The 16456-nt window shown below is 46.2% G+C and overlaps 1 protein-coding gene across 11 annotated transcripts in view; it reads left to right on the top strand.

The window, feature by feature from the left end:
- The window catches only part of TSPOAP1 (TSPO associated protein 1), a 62250-nt gene that overhangs the window by 15208 nt on the left and 30586 nt on the right, over positions 1–16456 (top strand). For 9 of the 11 annotated variants that reach the window (XM_090122628.1, XM_090122621.1, XM_090122624.1 and 6 more), the window contains exons 4-12: positions 1134–1310; positions 4535–4795; positions 9083–9190; positions 10069–10152; positions 12150–12239; positions 12790–12912; positions 13312–13416; positions 13775–13825; positions 15442–15462. In XM_090122628.1, the coding sequence (XP_089978754.1) occupies positions 1134–1310; positions 4535–4795; positions 9083–9190; positions 10069–10152; positions 12150–12239; positions 12790–12912; positions 13312–13416; positions 13775–13825; positions 15442–15462 (1020 nt within the window). The remainder of the gene's footprint in view (positions 1–1133; positions 1311–4534; positions 4796–9082; positions 9191–10068; positions 10153–12149; positions 12240–12789; positions 12913–13311; positions 13417–13774; positions 13826–15441; positions 15463–16456) is intronic. The other 2 variants (XM_090122626.1, XM_031591959.2) reach the window with 2 other exon arrangements.

The raw sequence follows: 16456 nt of genomic DNA, 5'->3' as shown, positions 1-16456 counted from the left end.
CAAGCTCTTTAGGATAGAAAGAAGAAGCAAAAGCTTTGCTGGTAGGGGAAGGTAGGGAATTTTCCTGGCATTCCCTGCCCTCTCTGTCCCTGGACCCTGCACTACACCAGGGACACGTCTGTCACAGAGTTTTGGTACTTGCAGCACAACAGTTGCTGCCAGATGGACTTGTCAGGTACTATGCCAAGAAAAATCATTTGCTATACAACCAACAGCTATGCAGAACCTCCAGCAACTTCACAAATGCTGTTTCATTTTTTTCCCCGAGTTTAACTTTGGGATAGTGGCTGTTTGAGCCCTGGGTGAGCCCTGGGAAAACCAAGTTCCTCAGGACATGCAGGGTGCCCACCTGTGGTGCTGGTACTCCATAGGAGAGCTGGCCTTAGGGATGGGAACTCCTATGAGAGCTGTCATCCTCAGGTGACTGCAGCTGGGCAGCATCAGCTGTTCTGGCCTGGGTGAGCTGGGCTCTCCCTCACCTCTCCTTTTGACTATATCTTCTACCCATCCTTGCATAAGCTGTTCCCCACTGTCTTTCGAAGACCCCATGGAAGCTCCATTTCTCCTCCTGTCTTGGCCTCCTCTACCCCTTGCTCATCTCCTCCTCTCCACTGTCCTCTCCCCGTATTTCTCCCTTCATTCTGTCTTCCTCTCCTCTCTCTGCCTGCAGCCCCCTATACTGTCTGTGTGTGCTTTGGCCTCATCTGCTCACCTTACCTTCTCCTTCCCACTTCTTCTTTGATCTGCTCCTCAAAGAAGCATTTCCTCTTTCCTCTGACTTTTCCATATGCCTGTTATGCTCCTCTTTCTGTCTTTTGGGGCTAGGCTGCATGTCCTGGCCCTGGTCTCTGATGACACCCGGGGTGATAGTTGGCCAACATCATTCATAGAATCATAGAATGGCCTGGGTTGAAAAGGACCACAATGCTCATCTAGTTTCAACCCCCTGCTATGTGCAGGGTCACCAACTACCAGACCAGGCTGCCCAGAGCCACATCCAGCCTGGCTTCGAATGCCTCCAGGGATGGGGCATCCCAACGTCCTTGGGCAACCTGTTCCAGTGCCCCACCACCCTCTGAGTGAAAAATGCCAATGTATGTGGCTTTCTCTCTTGCTGCTCTCTCCGGGTTTAGGTAACTGCTCCAGTGCCCCTGAAGGGTTCCAGCCTGGAGCTGTGTAAGAAAGCATTTGCCCGCCAGCGTGCCAAGGACTTGACAGAGCAAGCCAGTGCTCTTCTGGCAAAAGACAAGCAGATTGAAGCTCTGCAGCAGGAGTGCCGGGAGCTGCAGGCTAAACTCATCGCGGGGAAGGTGAGATACTTCTGGGACTTTGTGCAGTGGCTGGGTGCAGACAGTGCAGTAACAATGTCGGGAACCAGGCTCCAGCAGTGCGATGGCGATTAGTTTCAAGGGCAGACTGAAAGCAGAGTGTATTTGATGTGTGAGTTGTTATGGGGAAAGTTAGAGGAACATGTGGCCAAGACAGAATCGAGACCACTTGGAACCGTGTGTTGGGGGACATCCCAATTCTCCCTCTGTGAATTCATAGATCCTGCACTGCCATTTTCATCAGCAACTAAAACTGTCCCCCTGGAAAACCCCAGAAGCCACAGATACAGAATGGCCTTTCACTGTAGTGAGCTTCAAGTGAGACGTAGAAGCAGGACTTCCTTTTAATGCATTTCTTTAAAAAGCAAATCAGCTGAGCACATTCCCAAGAATCACTCCAGATTGCACACTCTCAGCACCAGCTTTTAGTGCTTGCAGCCATCATAGTGGTGATATCTACATGCACACTTGTGTTACTGATATTAGGTGTATAAATCCTAAAATGAGGGTGGGTATTCATAAAACCATCTACAGTGCTGATGCGTGGACATGGTCTGGTGGCCCAGCACAGAGCTTGCTGAAATCAATACTGGAATAAGAGGGAAAATTCAGCTCATCCTGAGACCTGTGTGTAAAACTGCTTGGACATTCTTTCAAGGCACTTCTCTGAGGTGGTTCTAAAAGGAATTTCTGCAGGCACCTAAATTAGGTGAAACAATTCCTGCTCAGAGCGGCTAGAGCAATCTGTTCTGGTTATATCGGATATGTCTTTTGTTCACAAGCTGTACAGTTTTAATGCAGGTCAGTTAATACACTCTCATTCTCCCTTTTTCACTAGTATGCAAGTGGTCACATGCAGTGCTATGTTCCTGCACCCAGTTGAGCAGAAATAATACTTATATTTCTACCTACTCATATTAGGTGACAAATACTTTCTTGCTGAAAACAGCTTTATTTCATTCTTTGAGCTCTGCATGTGTTCACTTCAACTATGTGTTTGCAAGTAGATTCTCTGTCTTTCCCTAACATAGATCTAGTCTAGACAAGAATAATTGGGTGTTGTTCACTGTTTGTACAGAGCTGTCCCAGTGATCCCTTCTGGTGTTAAATCACAAGAGAAAGTTATCTAGGTCTGAGTGCATTCTACAGTCTTACCAAGAACAAATTTCCTTCCTGTCCCCATGACTGCTCACTGCAGACTCCCACAGAAGGGGGAACAAGCCCTCTGATTTTCACAGCAGAGCATGCTGAACAAGCTGAATCTCCCAGGGATAGAAGGCTGACAAACTGTAGAAGAATGTGACAAAGGCGGGAGAGCAAGATTCATTACTGGCCAAGGAAATACATATGGGTGCAGTCCTCATAGCTGCTGAGACTTCAGCTGCTGCCTTGCTAGGGCATGGGCAACCACCCTGGCTGGGAAGGTGAGACCATCTGTGTAACCTGCCAAGGCACCAGCAGTGAGGGCCATCAGTACATGAGCTGGGAATCTGCAGAGAAAAATTGTCAGAGAGGAAATTATTCTATCTGATCCTGTGGGTTGTTTTTTTTTTGTTTTTTTTTTTTTTCCTATTTATCTTCCAAGCAAGCTGCTCATTAAATTTTAATTCTCAGCTAGTTAAAATTCAAAATTCCCCTAATCTGTCTGCAGCATGCAAAATGCATTATGCCAATGAGGGGGTTTATGAGCAGAGATATTATGTGCATGCTCAGAGTTTGTAGCCAAATCATTTTTAATCTAATGCACTTGATTCAGCACAAATTTTTCAGTAGCTATGAAACAGATGTACTCTGTTCATTTCCAGTGGTAGGACGACGTGTGCACCAGGCTGCAAAAGCGTGGGCCTTGTTTTGCCAAGTCAGAGCTCTCAGGGCAAGATGTTTGTCTGAGAGCATGCTGCAGTGACAGTTTGCAACAAAGGCCCTGCTCCAGGTTCCACCAGGCTGCCATTTCTTGCAGTGGGGATTCCTGGAGGCTGCGGGGAATGGCAAGGCAGCTGCAGAGGACATGTATAATCGGAGCTGTGAGTGGAAGACTGAGTGCTTTTCTGCTCTCTTATTTCCCCCCCGGCTTTGGAGGCTCTCTATGGAAATAGCTGCTTCTATTTTCTGGTGGAGGAAGGGAGCTTTTTAGGCAGCCCCCACCAATTTTGTTTGAAGAACTAACCCTGATAGCCTCAATGTGGGTCTTGCACAGAGTGCCCAGCTGCTCACTTCTTGAATCTATAATCAGTTCCCATTAATGGTGCCTCGGTTTCCCCCTTGTTGTTTGAGAGTAACTATGCTTTTCTACACAAACTGTATTTGCAAAGCACATGCTATTTTTGGGGGGAATAGGAAGTGAATGGGGAAGCAGATTAAATTTGTCCTGGATACCAATTATGCAGTGAATTCACTGGTTTAGGAGTTTTCCAGGGCAATGAGCAATGTCTTCTTCAGTAGCATATTTGTAAGGACAGGTTTTCATAACCAGCTTTTGTATGTCTGTATGGACATGCAGGTACGTGTCTTTTTCAGCTTTCTGAAATCTGAAAACCTTTGAGGAATTAACACAAACTGGTGGCGTATTCTCACTGTTTTAGCGAGACTAAAATTGCACTGGCTTCCTTTAAAAGCTGCTGCCTTTGCGTCCAGAGTGGACAGGACTGGCTACTTGTGCTGAGGATAGAAGCCTATCCACCCAAGCCCTCTCCGGTCAGAAATCAGTAGCACTTTAAAAAGCCAAACACCCTGAGTCAGAAGCAAACACGTCTCAGATACGGTTCATTCTTTCCAACATTAAAGCTCTAACCACCAGGCATGCACAGGGCTGCAGAGAATGCCAGCACACACGGCAAGGAGAGGAACCCAGCTGGGGCTCTTGTTTTGCTGTGGAATGAAGAAATGAAATTGTATTATCCTGACACGCTCTCTGCTGGCAAACACTTAGAAAGCACGCACTTAGAAAAGCCGTTTTTACCATAGCTTTACACTGGGATAACTGTAAAGCATTGCAGGCTAGTTTTCACCTGTGAGAGAAATTACGTATTGACACTTAGGATGTCAAATGACTGCTTTGGAGGAGTCGGGGGCCCAGGAAAGAGAAGCTTTGGTGTGCTCTGTTAGGGAACAGGGTGTGCTGGCATCTGTTGGGCAGCACTTTGTGCGTGACATCACCCTAACCTGCTGCACCTTGGAGCCGCACGCCGTGCTACCGTTCCCCGCAGGGTGACCCTCGCTGTCCGAACGTGGTGGAGTTCGACCGGCTGCTGCGGGAATCCCAGAAAGAAGTGCTGCGGCTGCAGAGGCAAATCGCGCTGAAGAACTTCAAGGAGTGCCTGCGCTCCTCCAAAGGCGGCTCGGGAGGCTCCCTGCCCAGCGCCGCCGTCCGCCCGGGCCCAGCGCCGAACGCCCGCGGCAAAGACGCGCCCGCAGCGAAGGAGCCGCGCTGGGCAGAGCCGGCGCCGGGAGGGGCAGCGCCCGGCAAGGTGAGACGAGCGGGTCGGCGGCCCGACGGCCTGGCCGCTCTGTTACTCGCTTCGCTCCCGCTCGAGGGAACCTCATCGCAGCCGTGAGCCGCGGTTCCCGCCGGCCGGGCCGGTTTCCAAACGCCGCGGCCGTGGCGGAGGACGGGCCGCGAGTCCCCGAGCCCCGCGCGGCCCTCAGCCGGGGCCTCCGCACAGGCCGCGCTGCGGAGCGGCTCCGCGCTCAGCCGCCCCATCCCGGCGCGGCCCGGCCCGGCCCGGCCCGGCCCTGCCCCTCCGCGGCCGCAGCGCTCCGGCCCGGCAATCCCCGCGGCGCCGCCCCCCCGGCGAGCCGCGCCGGCAGGTTAAGGTAAGGTGAGGCCGGGCCGCGGTGGGCCGTGGTGCCGGGAGCGGGGCTGCGCGCTGCCGGGCCGCCGGGCTGCGGTGCGGTGCGGTGCGTGCGGTGCGGTGCGGTGCGGTGCTGCAGGGCGGCTCGGCCCCTCCGCTGGGCGCTGCGCCGCGGGGCCGGGCTGCGTGCAGGCCCGCTGCAGGCCGCGGCCCTGAGGGGCGGGCGGGGAGCGCGGGGCCGTCACGGCCGGGCTGCGCGGGGCCGCGGGCGGCATGGGGGCTTCCCGTCAGTCGGTCGTGGAGTTGCGATGTTGTGGGGCGGGACGTCACACCTGCGGCCTCGCATGCTGCTCTGAGCTCTGGTTTGTTGCCCCCTTGCTCCCCCTGCCATTTTTTCTTTCTTGGAGGATCCTCTTGCTTTATCCAGTGTTAGTTCATAGAATCATAGAACGGCCTGGGTTGCAAAGGCCCACAGTGCTCATCCAGTCCCAACCCCCTGCTGTGTGCAGGTCGCCAACCAGCAGCCCAGGCTGCCCAGAGCCACATCCAGCCTGGCCTTGAATGCCTGCAGGGATGGGGATCCACAGCCTCCTTGGGAAAACACATTGTCTTTTCTAGTTGTTTTTCTATGTGTCGTTTTTGATCCCCCAGAGCAGCAGAACAAAGTTCTCTCCCTTTCCTAACAGAGCCCTTTGTCTTGTTGTCTAAGCGTTGGCTACTATTGAAGCATGGTTTGTTCCATGCCACACTGTGATCTCTCAGTGCCACGAGGACCCTTCACCATTTTTTTCATCACCACATCAGTATTTGGGGTGCACAACTCCTGCTGCCTCTCAGTTCTTGTTTTCCCCAGATATCTACCCAAGATAAGTCCTTCCCCTCCTACATCAGCTTAGTGTCTGCAGAAGCCTTTAAAAAAGCACTGTAGCAGAGTTACCAGGCAGGCTGTATGTACTGCACCTTCCTCACCCGTTTTATAGCTTCAGGAGTGTAGCATAGGGTTGATTTTTTTTCTTTTCCAAATATGGATTTGTTTAAGTATTTGCATATTCTTTGTTGCAATTCAGTTGGTTTTCTTGTGGCACAGATGTCAAATGTTCAGGTCCGTCTTTCCCCCGATCTCCACTGGCAGCCTTTTAAAAGATGACTTTTGCCACCTTCCAGTTGTTTTGCATTGTGTTAGAGAGGTGGCATAGTGCACATCTTTACTGTGTTGGTGCTGAAGTTGAGACATTCCATTCATGCTGAAGGGTTTGTTTTGTTTTTTAAATTCAGATTAATATTGTCTACTCTTGGTAATTTGTTACTGTTTATTATATTGGTTTCTATAGTTCTTCTGGTTGACAGTTCAATCTCTGAGACAAATCCTCAGCTGTTCTTCACACTTTGACATTTCTGCCATGGGGAACCCTCACCCCCTCAGATGATGAGGATAGATGCACAGACTTCTTTTACTTATCATTTTGGTCCTGCTCTGCCCTAGTCATCCTTGATTTTCAGTTGACACTGCAGAATCCGTCACATTCTCCTCGTGATAGAGAATATGCATTATATCCTTTCTCATAGCTGCTCTTCACTTTTCCAGAATCAGGAGAGCCAGTCCTCATTGTCCAAAGATTTCCCAGCTGAACATAGCGAGAATGCTGTGTGGTAGCATCAGAGAGCAGGGAGTGAGGACCTGCGTGTGTGTGGGTGCAGTGGTACTGTGTTGAGGATGAAGGTAGCAAAAACCACAGGTACCACAAGTAAAATAAATGATTTTGCTCTTCTGTCTCCTTCTGCAGCACAGTGTGTCATGGCTCTATCCCCTGACTTTCAAGGAACTTCCTCAGGGTGTAAAGAACAAGCTTCTCTTAGTGGTGTTGGAAAATTCTCTTTCTGTCTTCTCTTTCTGATCTCTCTGCTTCTTTATTTGGGGTTGTGGAATGATGCTTATCTCTGTAATAATACTAATGTAGTGAGCATTTCTCACAGTGGTCGTACTCACTGAAGCAGCCTCCTACTTCGCGTTGCACATTCCCGCTGTTCCTCCAGTCATGCTGCTGTAGGCTGTGTTGAGTTGCAGAGTGTTAGGGTCTAGAGAATGGATCTGGGTTAAAAACAGCCCAACAAACATAGCCTTCTTCCCACTTTTTCTGTAACCTGAATCAGTTTCCTGGTCCAGCTCTGTGACATTGCACAGGGCTGTCCTGGCACAGCAGGGAGACAGGTTGTGGTTGGGTGGAAGATGCTTCAGCATTTCTGGGGGGGCAGGATTGTGATGATGGTTCCTGCATGCCAAGGACAGAGTTTTCTAGAAAGACTACAACATTTTTAATATACTTTATTGCTTGCTTTAAACAGTCTGGTCATTTGCCAAAGCCTGAGTACATCTGTGCCTGTTGTATGCTTGACTTAAGCTGCTACGTTTCTGGACATCTCATCAGCAGTACAGCCTCACCCTGCTGTCTCGCTGGGCTTTGCCAAGATAGGTGCTCACTGTGGACAGCTGTTCTCTGGTTATTTTTAACTGTTTTCTTGAACAGTTTCCTTGCACTTGGTTCAAAGAGCATCTTTCAGTCCCTGCTGTGAATGAGGTGGCTCAGCTCCAGGGCATAGCGCTCATCATGATGTGTGCCAGTCTCATTTAGCAGTTGTCTGGTATGGTGATGAGTCTGGGTTCTGTGGAAAAATAAGAGTGTATGAGCACGTAGCTGGGGAGGTTGTCTTTGTTCTTGGATGGAAATTAGACCTGAGTGGGCAAATGTAATTTTATAACTTTTGAAAGTTTGTAATTAAGAATATAATCATTTTATGTATCATTTTACTGAAAAGTGCTTACAAACACGCAGAAATTTCTTACATATCTGTTGTGAGAGTATGACTTGCTAAGCATAGTGCATGTAACTGGTACAGTGGGTATCTGAGCTTAGATGGCATCTGCTAGTGTTCCTTGAGATCTTATTTCATTAAAGCTGACTGAAATGCAACGTTCTGACAAAACGTATGAAGACATGCAAGGGCCCATGGCTTGGGTGGAGACTTTGAGATTTCCAGCTATTGGCTCATGAGACTCCCATGTCTTCCTACTTCTAGGGCTGCAGGAAGTCCCTGAGTTCAATGCAGGATGTCAGTTTCAGGACTTGGCTGCTTCAAGCACCAGCTCTGCAGTAGAAAATCTGGAAACTTGGTTAGCCTGGGCTTGTCTTGAGTCTTATTACAGTTTTCTGGCTTTCAACTTGAAAATTGTTGTAGTTGAAACCAGGGTTTCAAGTCTGAAGTAGTTAAAAGAGACTTTGGTAAGTATTGTTCTGGGATGCAGTCCTGATAACTGACTGTGAAGGGAGCGCAGACTTAGTAACTTAGATCCCTCACTGCAGGTATTCAGATGAAATGAGAAATTCTGCTGCTGGTGACATAGCTGAGGTGCAGTCACAAAGTCTCTTCACTGCATAACTTCACTTTGATGATTGTCAGCTGCTGTCCCTAAAACCTAGTTATCAAAAATAACTTCAACATTTAAAGAAAAACAGTATTATCATGGCCTTTTTCATCTGCCTACCTCAGGCCTTGTCCTGCTGTCAGTAGTTAGTCTGAGCAGACTGAGCCATGTCAGCTATCAGCCAGACATCTTCCTGTAGTAGTTGTGAAGGCTTTCCCTTGTTTCTGTGTTCTGTTTGGTGTTGGAACATAAGGCACAGCACATTGGTTGTTTCTGTCCCTCTCACCAACAACCACGGTAGAATGCCCCCTTTCTTGATACCCTCTTCTCTTCCCTGCCTTTTGGATGCTGAGATCTTTGCTGATTTTTCACTTTTGGTTGTTTAAGGGGGTAGTGTCCTCCCATCTAATCACCTTCCAGCTGTGATTATTGTTTTGGAGTTTTCTTGTGAGATGTTACTATCTTAGGTGCTATGGCCAGGAGAATGTCTTCCTTGGTGCTCCTGGCTGTCCCTGAGCTCTGAGATCTCGCTTGCTTTCCAGGTGGAACCAGGTGTGCTACCACTGGGCCCTGCCTTGGAAGGACATGAAAATTTCCCTCCAAAAAATGCAGTAACAGACCAAGAGAGCAGCCAACAGATACAGCAGCTGGTGAGTTGTTGCCCTGTCCACGGGTGCAGAAGGGGTCTGTGTCTTTTGGCACTTGCCTTCCAGAGCAAAGCCAGACTGGTTTTGGATGAAGGAGCTCAAGTTTTTCTTGAGTTTTCACCCATAGAATCCAGGCAAAGATTTTGGGAACTTAAGTCTTCCTAGATGCAACCTGCAGAGGCTGTCTCTGCATGGAAGCTGGGTGTCAGCTCCAGGTATTGTGCTAAGCTGGGGGTATGCATCAGTCTGAAAGGAGAGGAAGCCATGCCAGTGATAGATTCTGTGATGTGTTTGGTTCAGCATTATTTGAACAGACATGATTGACTCAAGACTGATGTCGTGAGGAGTATGGCCTTTGTGAAGTACTCTAGCAAAATGGGACAGTTCACAGTGAGGTTTAGCCATTTTTATCCAGCTGGGGAACCAAGAGTGGTAGCAAGTAACCACAGATAAAGGCACATAAAGAGTGGTTGTCTGCTGTCTGTTAGATGTATTTGGATTAGAATAAGAGCTAATTTAGCACAGCTAGTGTTTCAGTATGAAACACTCCACAACTCTGCCTATTTGTTCCTCACATCCTGTCCTTCATCCTATCCTAGACAAATCAGTACAATTTTTGCAACTGAGAAATAGAGAATTGTTTCCAGAAGTTGAAAGGATTGAGGAAGAGAGGAATACCTGTTTTACTTGAAAAGTCTTTTATTTTCACTACTTTTTTTTTTTTTTTTAATCTCATTGGGTTTATATGTCATTTATGTTTGTAACAAAGATTTTCTTAAGAAAACAGAAAAAGCCAATATAGCATTGGATCAAAGAAGCTGAATTTCTTCCACATTTTATGAACATGGTCTTAGTGGTCTATTTTTGCTTGTTCTATGCAGGAATTTGAACTCAAGAAAAAACGCAAAAAATGTGAAAACCTTGAGCATGAAGTGAGAAAAAAGCATAAAAGATGCAAAGAACTCGTAAGTGTTCTCATTGCCTAATGGTGTGAGTGTAATGGCAAGGAGCTTGGATGTTTTGTGGTTCTCCTGGGTTCTGTTCTATTTATTGCAGTAATGAATTGCCAGTGTCAATCTGAAAAGTCACAAATTTGGGGCTTCAGCTCTTGAAGCTGGAATTGTTTATTTAGTCCTTCAGCTAGCTGTGTTGACTAAAGCTACATAAATCACTGAATAAAACTCCATAGCCTTTTCCGGTCTGGGGAGATACTTTCTCTTTGCACATTCACTCTGGGCAAGCATCAAAAGATTTGTGCAGCCTGAGATGGTAGTTGAACATACAGCCATTTCTTGTGCTTCTATTCGTTGGATGAAGTCTTACCTCTTGTTTCATTTCGTGGAGGTTTTACAGGTAATAGTGCAGCATCTGGATTTCTTCCTTCTGTTTCAACTTTGCTGAACAGCTCTGGTGATGTTACTGATAATCACAATGTGTAGTTCATGGGTGTCCAACTTTTTGGCTTGCCTGGGCTGCAGTGAGTAAAGAGGAATTGTCTTGGGCTGCATATACATTATGTATTTATGCATATACACCAAAAATAATATGTCCTTATTTCCTTTGAAACTACAATAGATACGAAGAGCACAATAACTCTATTTGATAGAGCAAGTTCTCAGCTACAGAACACCAGTTCTCAGCACAGTCATCACCATTAACTGTGCATTTTCAGCTGCAGTGAGCAAGGCCTTCATGCTGTGCTGGCACAAATGTGCACCAGCAGAGTGTGTGATATGCTGTCACTGTCACCACTGCAGAAATGCTCTACCCCCTCCTCACTGTGCTCACATGCACTGGTTGGTCTCCATCAGCATTCAACAAGTGTCAATGATCTCTAGAGGTTCTTTCCAACCTGTACAATGCTGTGAAAACACAAAACACGAGTGCATATTTTTTTGCTGTTCACAGTACTGTGTTTAGCCAGTGTACCAAAATGCATACAATTATTTGCCATCTCATGAGTTAGCACTGCTCTGTGCCCTCCCATGCTTGGTTTCCGGCCAGCCAGGGTTAATAGCACACAGCCTGTGCACTGAGCATGCCTGCTATGGATTCATCAATGGGTACTGACCTTCTGAGTGGTTTTACATCTTGCTTGAGTCTCAGTTCAAGTCAGTTCTACATATCCATAGCTCATTCTCACTATCTCAGTAACTATGGGATGCTTAAGGAATACGTTGGTGATTGTTGTTAGCTGTTGTTAGCAGCTTTTCAAGATTGAGAAGGGACCAAGTCACCTTGAAGAGCTGGAACTGGGACTCTACCAGCAAGGGGAATTAGCTCTTGTAATGCTGAGAAAATATTTGGCCATCCAAACCAACAGTGGTGTGAGGGAATGTATGTATGACATGCGTGTGTGTCTTTGTGGAATCTTTTACGATTATGAAACTGTCACATTCTTCTAATGCTGTACAAAGGGGCTTCAGGTAGTCCAGACTTAACTAATAGAGACAGTGTCTGTCTGTATGTCTGTGGTCTCCCTTCTGCTAAGAGACAATGTTCTGTATTGTAGAGTAATAGCTGGCTCACACTGCTTTCTCAACTCCAAACTGCATCCTGATTTCAAACTAGAGACAGCCGTTTAAAACTGTACAGTGTAGAACTCTCTTTGATTTTTCTGAATAATTTTTTCTTCCTTGAATGAACTTTGTAGAGAAAACTGTGATTTTTAACCGATAGTGAAAGTTGATTAATTGTGGGTGAAGATAGTGTTCAAGGAAATGGCTTTCTCATTCTGAGTTTTGAGGCTACATAAATGAGAAAAGGAACTTAAGAGGACATCTGCTACTGAAGCTGACATCTGCGTGAGCAGTGCTGTCCACTGATGCCTTTCATTGCACAAGCAGCATCCTGTCAGCATCCTGAACTATCAGTCAACAGGAGCAGCGGAGTCATGCTGCAGAACAAGGTGGGAGGGTCAGTCTGAGGACACTGGTGTAGTGACACCTACTGTTTCTGACAGGAGATCCAGCTGCAGGAGGTACAGAGTGAAAATGCACGACTGGCCGAGGAGAACTTGCAGCTGAATGAGAAGGCCGGATGGGCAGGACAGGTAAAAAGCAGTGTTTCTGTTTGTCAGGTGGGACATTACCTTCTGTAAAACTTAGCTTAGAAGAATTAAGTAGCATACTTAGTGCAGGTGTTTATCTTTACTTGGTAATATTGCTAGTAGTCATCAAGCCATTGTGCACTGTAGTTTCAAAATATTTTAGTGGAACTTCCAGTAGTAAATGGAGGAGGTAAATGCAGTTTCAACAGATTATCTTGTTTTTTTCTTTGTTTAATCCCACTGTTTAGAATTAAAAAAGCTCTTAGAGCTTATGTGGTTTGTTTGTATCTCTTCAGCAGATAGCTGCTTCATATCCCAATTACTTCACCCCAGCAACAGAGAGCCTAGTGGGAGGAGCAGGGTGTGCAAATAAATACATGAGTATTTGTTTTGAGTGGAAACCAAAGGGAGAGGAGGCTGGTGATTTTGATATTACAAGCAGGAAGCAGGTCTGCAAAACAACCTCTTGAGATATGGAAGTAAATTGCCCTCCATTATTTATACAACAATTACCTATGGCTACTTGTGCTAATTGACAGTCCTTTCTCTTCAGGTTGAATCTGAGAATGCTGACCTGAAGCTGCAGGTTGTTTTGGTTACTAAGGAACGGGATTCAGTAATTCAGAGAAATCAAGGACTTCAAACCAAGCTGGAGAATCTAGAGCAGGTGCTGAAGGTCAGTAGGACCCACACAGCTGGGAGGACTGTCCAGACCCTTAGTGCTGGTTTTTGATGGCACAGATTGTCTCTGTTTTGTTGTTTTTTTCTAATCCATTCTTTTGATTTGGTGCTTCTCTGGGGATTCTGCCATGCTGTATCCTGGAACGTGGCCTTCCAAAGTCAACAGAAGGGCTCAGGAAAGCCTGGATATGGGTGGGAGGAGACATAAGGTGGCCATCACTGATTTAAGGATTCTCTTTATGTTGTTGTGGTTTATGGTAACAATTTCTTACTTTCTCTTATGATTAATGATGGTGTGAAATACAGGCCATGTATTGATTCTATGACTCATGATAGGACGCAGGGCAATATTTCAGTAATGTTGCCCTTAAACTGTCTGTGAATTGTTCTGCAGCACATGAGAGATGTGGCTGAGCGAAGGCAGCTGCTGGAAGCTGAACACAAGGAAGCACTGCTAGTCCTGCAAGAGAAGCAAGAGGAAGTCAGACGGTTGCAGCAGGTATGCAGCATGGGAGAGAAGGTACTTTTACTCTCTGGATCCCTGGAAAGAAGTGGGACTGCTGCATTTTACCTCCTTGTAGAAGTGGTGTATAGAGGAAATATATGCAAGTCTACTAAATGAAGGAAGCCAGGGATGAATGTCTGTGTGTGTGCCAACTTTTGTATCTGAGTAAAGTGGGGGGATTTTTCCCATGAGTGGCAGTTCTGATCTCTCACTGCTATTTGTCCATAGATCAAAGATGTCTTCAGTCGGTATAGTGTTTTAAATCTGAAATGATGTCTGTGAAGGTGGTGGTGGTTGTAAAGGTGAGTTTAGGTAGGCTGCTTTCTTATTTACTCTGTCTCTCATTTCTCAGGCACAGGCAGAGGCAAAAAGAGAACATGAAGGAGCAGTACAGCTTCTAGAGGTAAGATGAAAGGAAATGAGATGGATTAGTAACTTCAGGCTTTGTGTTGTTTGTTCTTAATGCCAGTTTTCTTGATGCCCTGGATTTTATTGGTTCTTGAGTAGAATGTGACACCATATTGATTTGACACAGCTGCTGTGTACAGTTATTGACTGTGCTGGCAAAATAGTCATTGGAGTTCGAGTTTTCTGTTAAATCCCAGGCTGCTCTGTCACCAAATAGCTTATTTCATTTAGTCTGTGCCCAGCAACTGTTTCAGGGATGCATTAAATAACTACCTTCAGATTCACCTGCTCCATTTCCAGGGCCATTTGCAGGGAGGAAGAATACTTATGTCTATGTCATTTGATATTTATTTTGTATACATAGGCTCTGTGCTTTTTTAAAAAAATAAAGAGAAATATGATCACTGCCTATTAAGTGATGACCAGGCATAATGAGTGATAAAGTTTGAGGCAGCACCTTGTCCTATTTGCTGGTCTGGGACCAACTGTGTGAGTGTGGTGACATCAGCACTGACTTCACTTTGTCGTGGTGGCACACAGCTTAACAATGAGGGCAGGCAGAAGTAATGATTTCTCCAAGATGACTTTGGAGAAAAGTTTTGCTGTGGGTTCCTGGAGCTGTAAGACAGAGCACCAAACCCTGAAACTTGATGTGATAATTTCATGCCTGAAGAGAGTGGGGGATAGGTGTGATGGCACAGGGAGCAACTTCTGTTGTCTCTGTCCGCTGGGGTTTTCTGAGTACTCAGATACCTGAGACAAAGCAGAGTTCCTCATTTTGCACCTGGACAGTGAGATTTCATACAAAGGAGGCCATGGCCTGTCTGTAATGGTGACGCACAGTAAGAGATGACAGGCTGAATTGCTTTGTCCACTGCTGTGCAATAGCTCTGTGGTTGTTAGGAGCTCAGGAGAATCGAGCAGGAGCTAAATGTCACTGGTTGAGGAGATTTCTCTGTGGCTTGAGTGGGCATGACCTGTATGAATTGGAGATCCCCAGAGTGCTAGGCTCCTACTAGATGGCATTGAAATTGTTGCAAGTTGGGTGAATATTGCAGGGAAGTGAGGTGATATAATGTTACATTTCCATGTTCATTCTGGAACATCTACTGACTGCAGAGACAGGGTCAGAGGTGGTACAGGTGCTGCTTTTATGTCCTTTGGTATTTACTTGTTGGGCTGCTAAGCAGCCTTTAAGGGGGGGAGGCTTCATTCTTGGAAAATGTTTTCTGAACTAATTCATCAAAGGATTGCAGCAGCCTCTTATATTTTAATAAGACATCTGTGTGCTGAGAAGGGAGGAGGGCAATTGTTTTGTTCAGTTGAGCAGCTGATCTTTTTTGTTCAAAGTATATTGTGACTTGGAGACCCTCAAAAAGTGCATAGTTACCACATTTTTGGAGTTGATATGTGGGATTTGGCTTTTGTTTAACAAAACATGCTTGTGTGGGGGTGGGAATCCCAGCACAGAATAAGGCAGACCCAAACTCAGTGAGAAAATAGTCTCATTCAAATTGAGGGTTGGGTTGCCTTTGGCAGGTTGTTGGATTTTGGCTAGAGTAGCCTCTGATGTGATTTTCTCTCTCTTTTTGCTTTTCTCCTTGCTACCAGAGTACTTTGGATTGCATGCAGGTATTGCAATAATCCTGTCAAGCAGGACATTTTTTTCTTTCTGTCCTGGTTTTGACAGTTACTTGGTATTCCTGTTTTAATTATACTCTGGAAAAGATTGCAAGAGTGTCACCTTCAAGAAATAAATGTAATTAAAGGAGCTGCCACAGTGAGTTGCACAGAGGAGGATTTCCTGTTCAAATGCTTTGCATTCTCAACCAGTTAGAATGTGAAGCTTTTACTGGGATTTTCAAACAGTTCTGTTTTGTCCAACTGTGCACTTCTTCCACGTGCTGCATACATTTGAAGGTCTTCTGGGAACTGTTTGCATTCCAGGAATGAAACATTTCCTTCAAAACCTAAAAGCAATGGCAACGTGAAAGCGTCACAGAGAAAATAGAGATCCTGCTGGTTTTGTAATTGGTTGGAAGATAGGAAGCAGAGATTGTGAATAATAGTGTCAGGGAAGAAACAGGAACTAGTGAAGTAATTAAGGTGTTACAGTCCAGGAGTGGTGCTAGTTCATGACAGATTTAGAATAAGGTCTTATATTGAAGTAGCAGGGTTTGTATCTGATAGAAAACAGCTTTCAGCAGTCCCCTTCAGATCTGACTGCAGAAGAAGAAAAATGGGGAGAATAAATAACAGGTAACAATGACTGTGCAAAAGAAATGGAGAGAGGTAGCAAGGGGAACATGGGTAACACCTACAGGAGGAGGTTCTAATAGAGCAGGAGAGTGTCTAAGAGAGCAAGGCTGAGCTGGGTCTAGCTCATTGAGGAAACTCAGATTAAATTCCTGGATTGGTGGTTAAACTGTGCCCTCCAAGCTCTGCTTCCTGCTCTTGCAGCCTTTTCTGGTAATCGCACTGCTTAATCTCGGGTTGGTGTGTGGCTTCTCTTTTCTTTTAGGGTTAGACGTGGACACAGAAGTCTCCTCTATCTGACTAGATCCTTGCTGGTTCTGTCAGCTCCTGACCTTGTCTTTAGGCTCCTCTTCTTTGTGCCCTGGCCTCC

This window comes from Phasianus colchicus, chromosome 21 (assembly GCF_987193195.1).
Source record: "Phasianus colchicus chromosome 21, bPhaCol1.hap1.1, whole genome shotgun sequence".
Classification (NCBI taxonomy): Eukaryota; Metazoa; Chordata; class Aves; order Galliformes; family Phasianidae; genus Phasianus; species Phasianus colchicus.
Note: the sequence above shows the minus strand (reverse complement) of the source record. Positions and strands in the feature narration are given on the sequence as shown.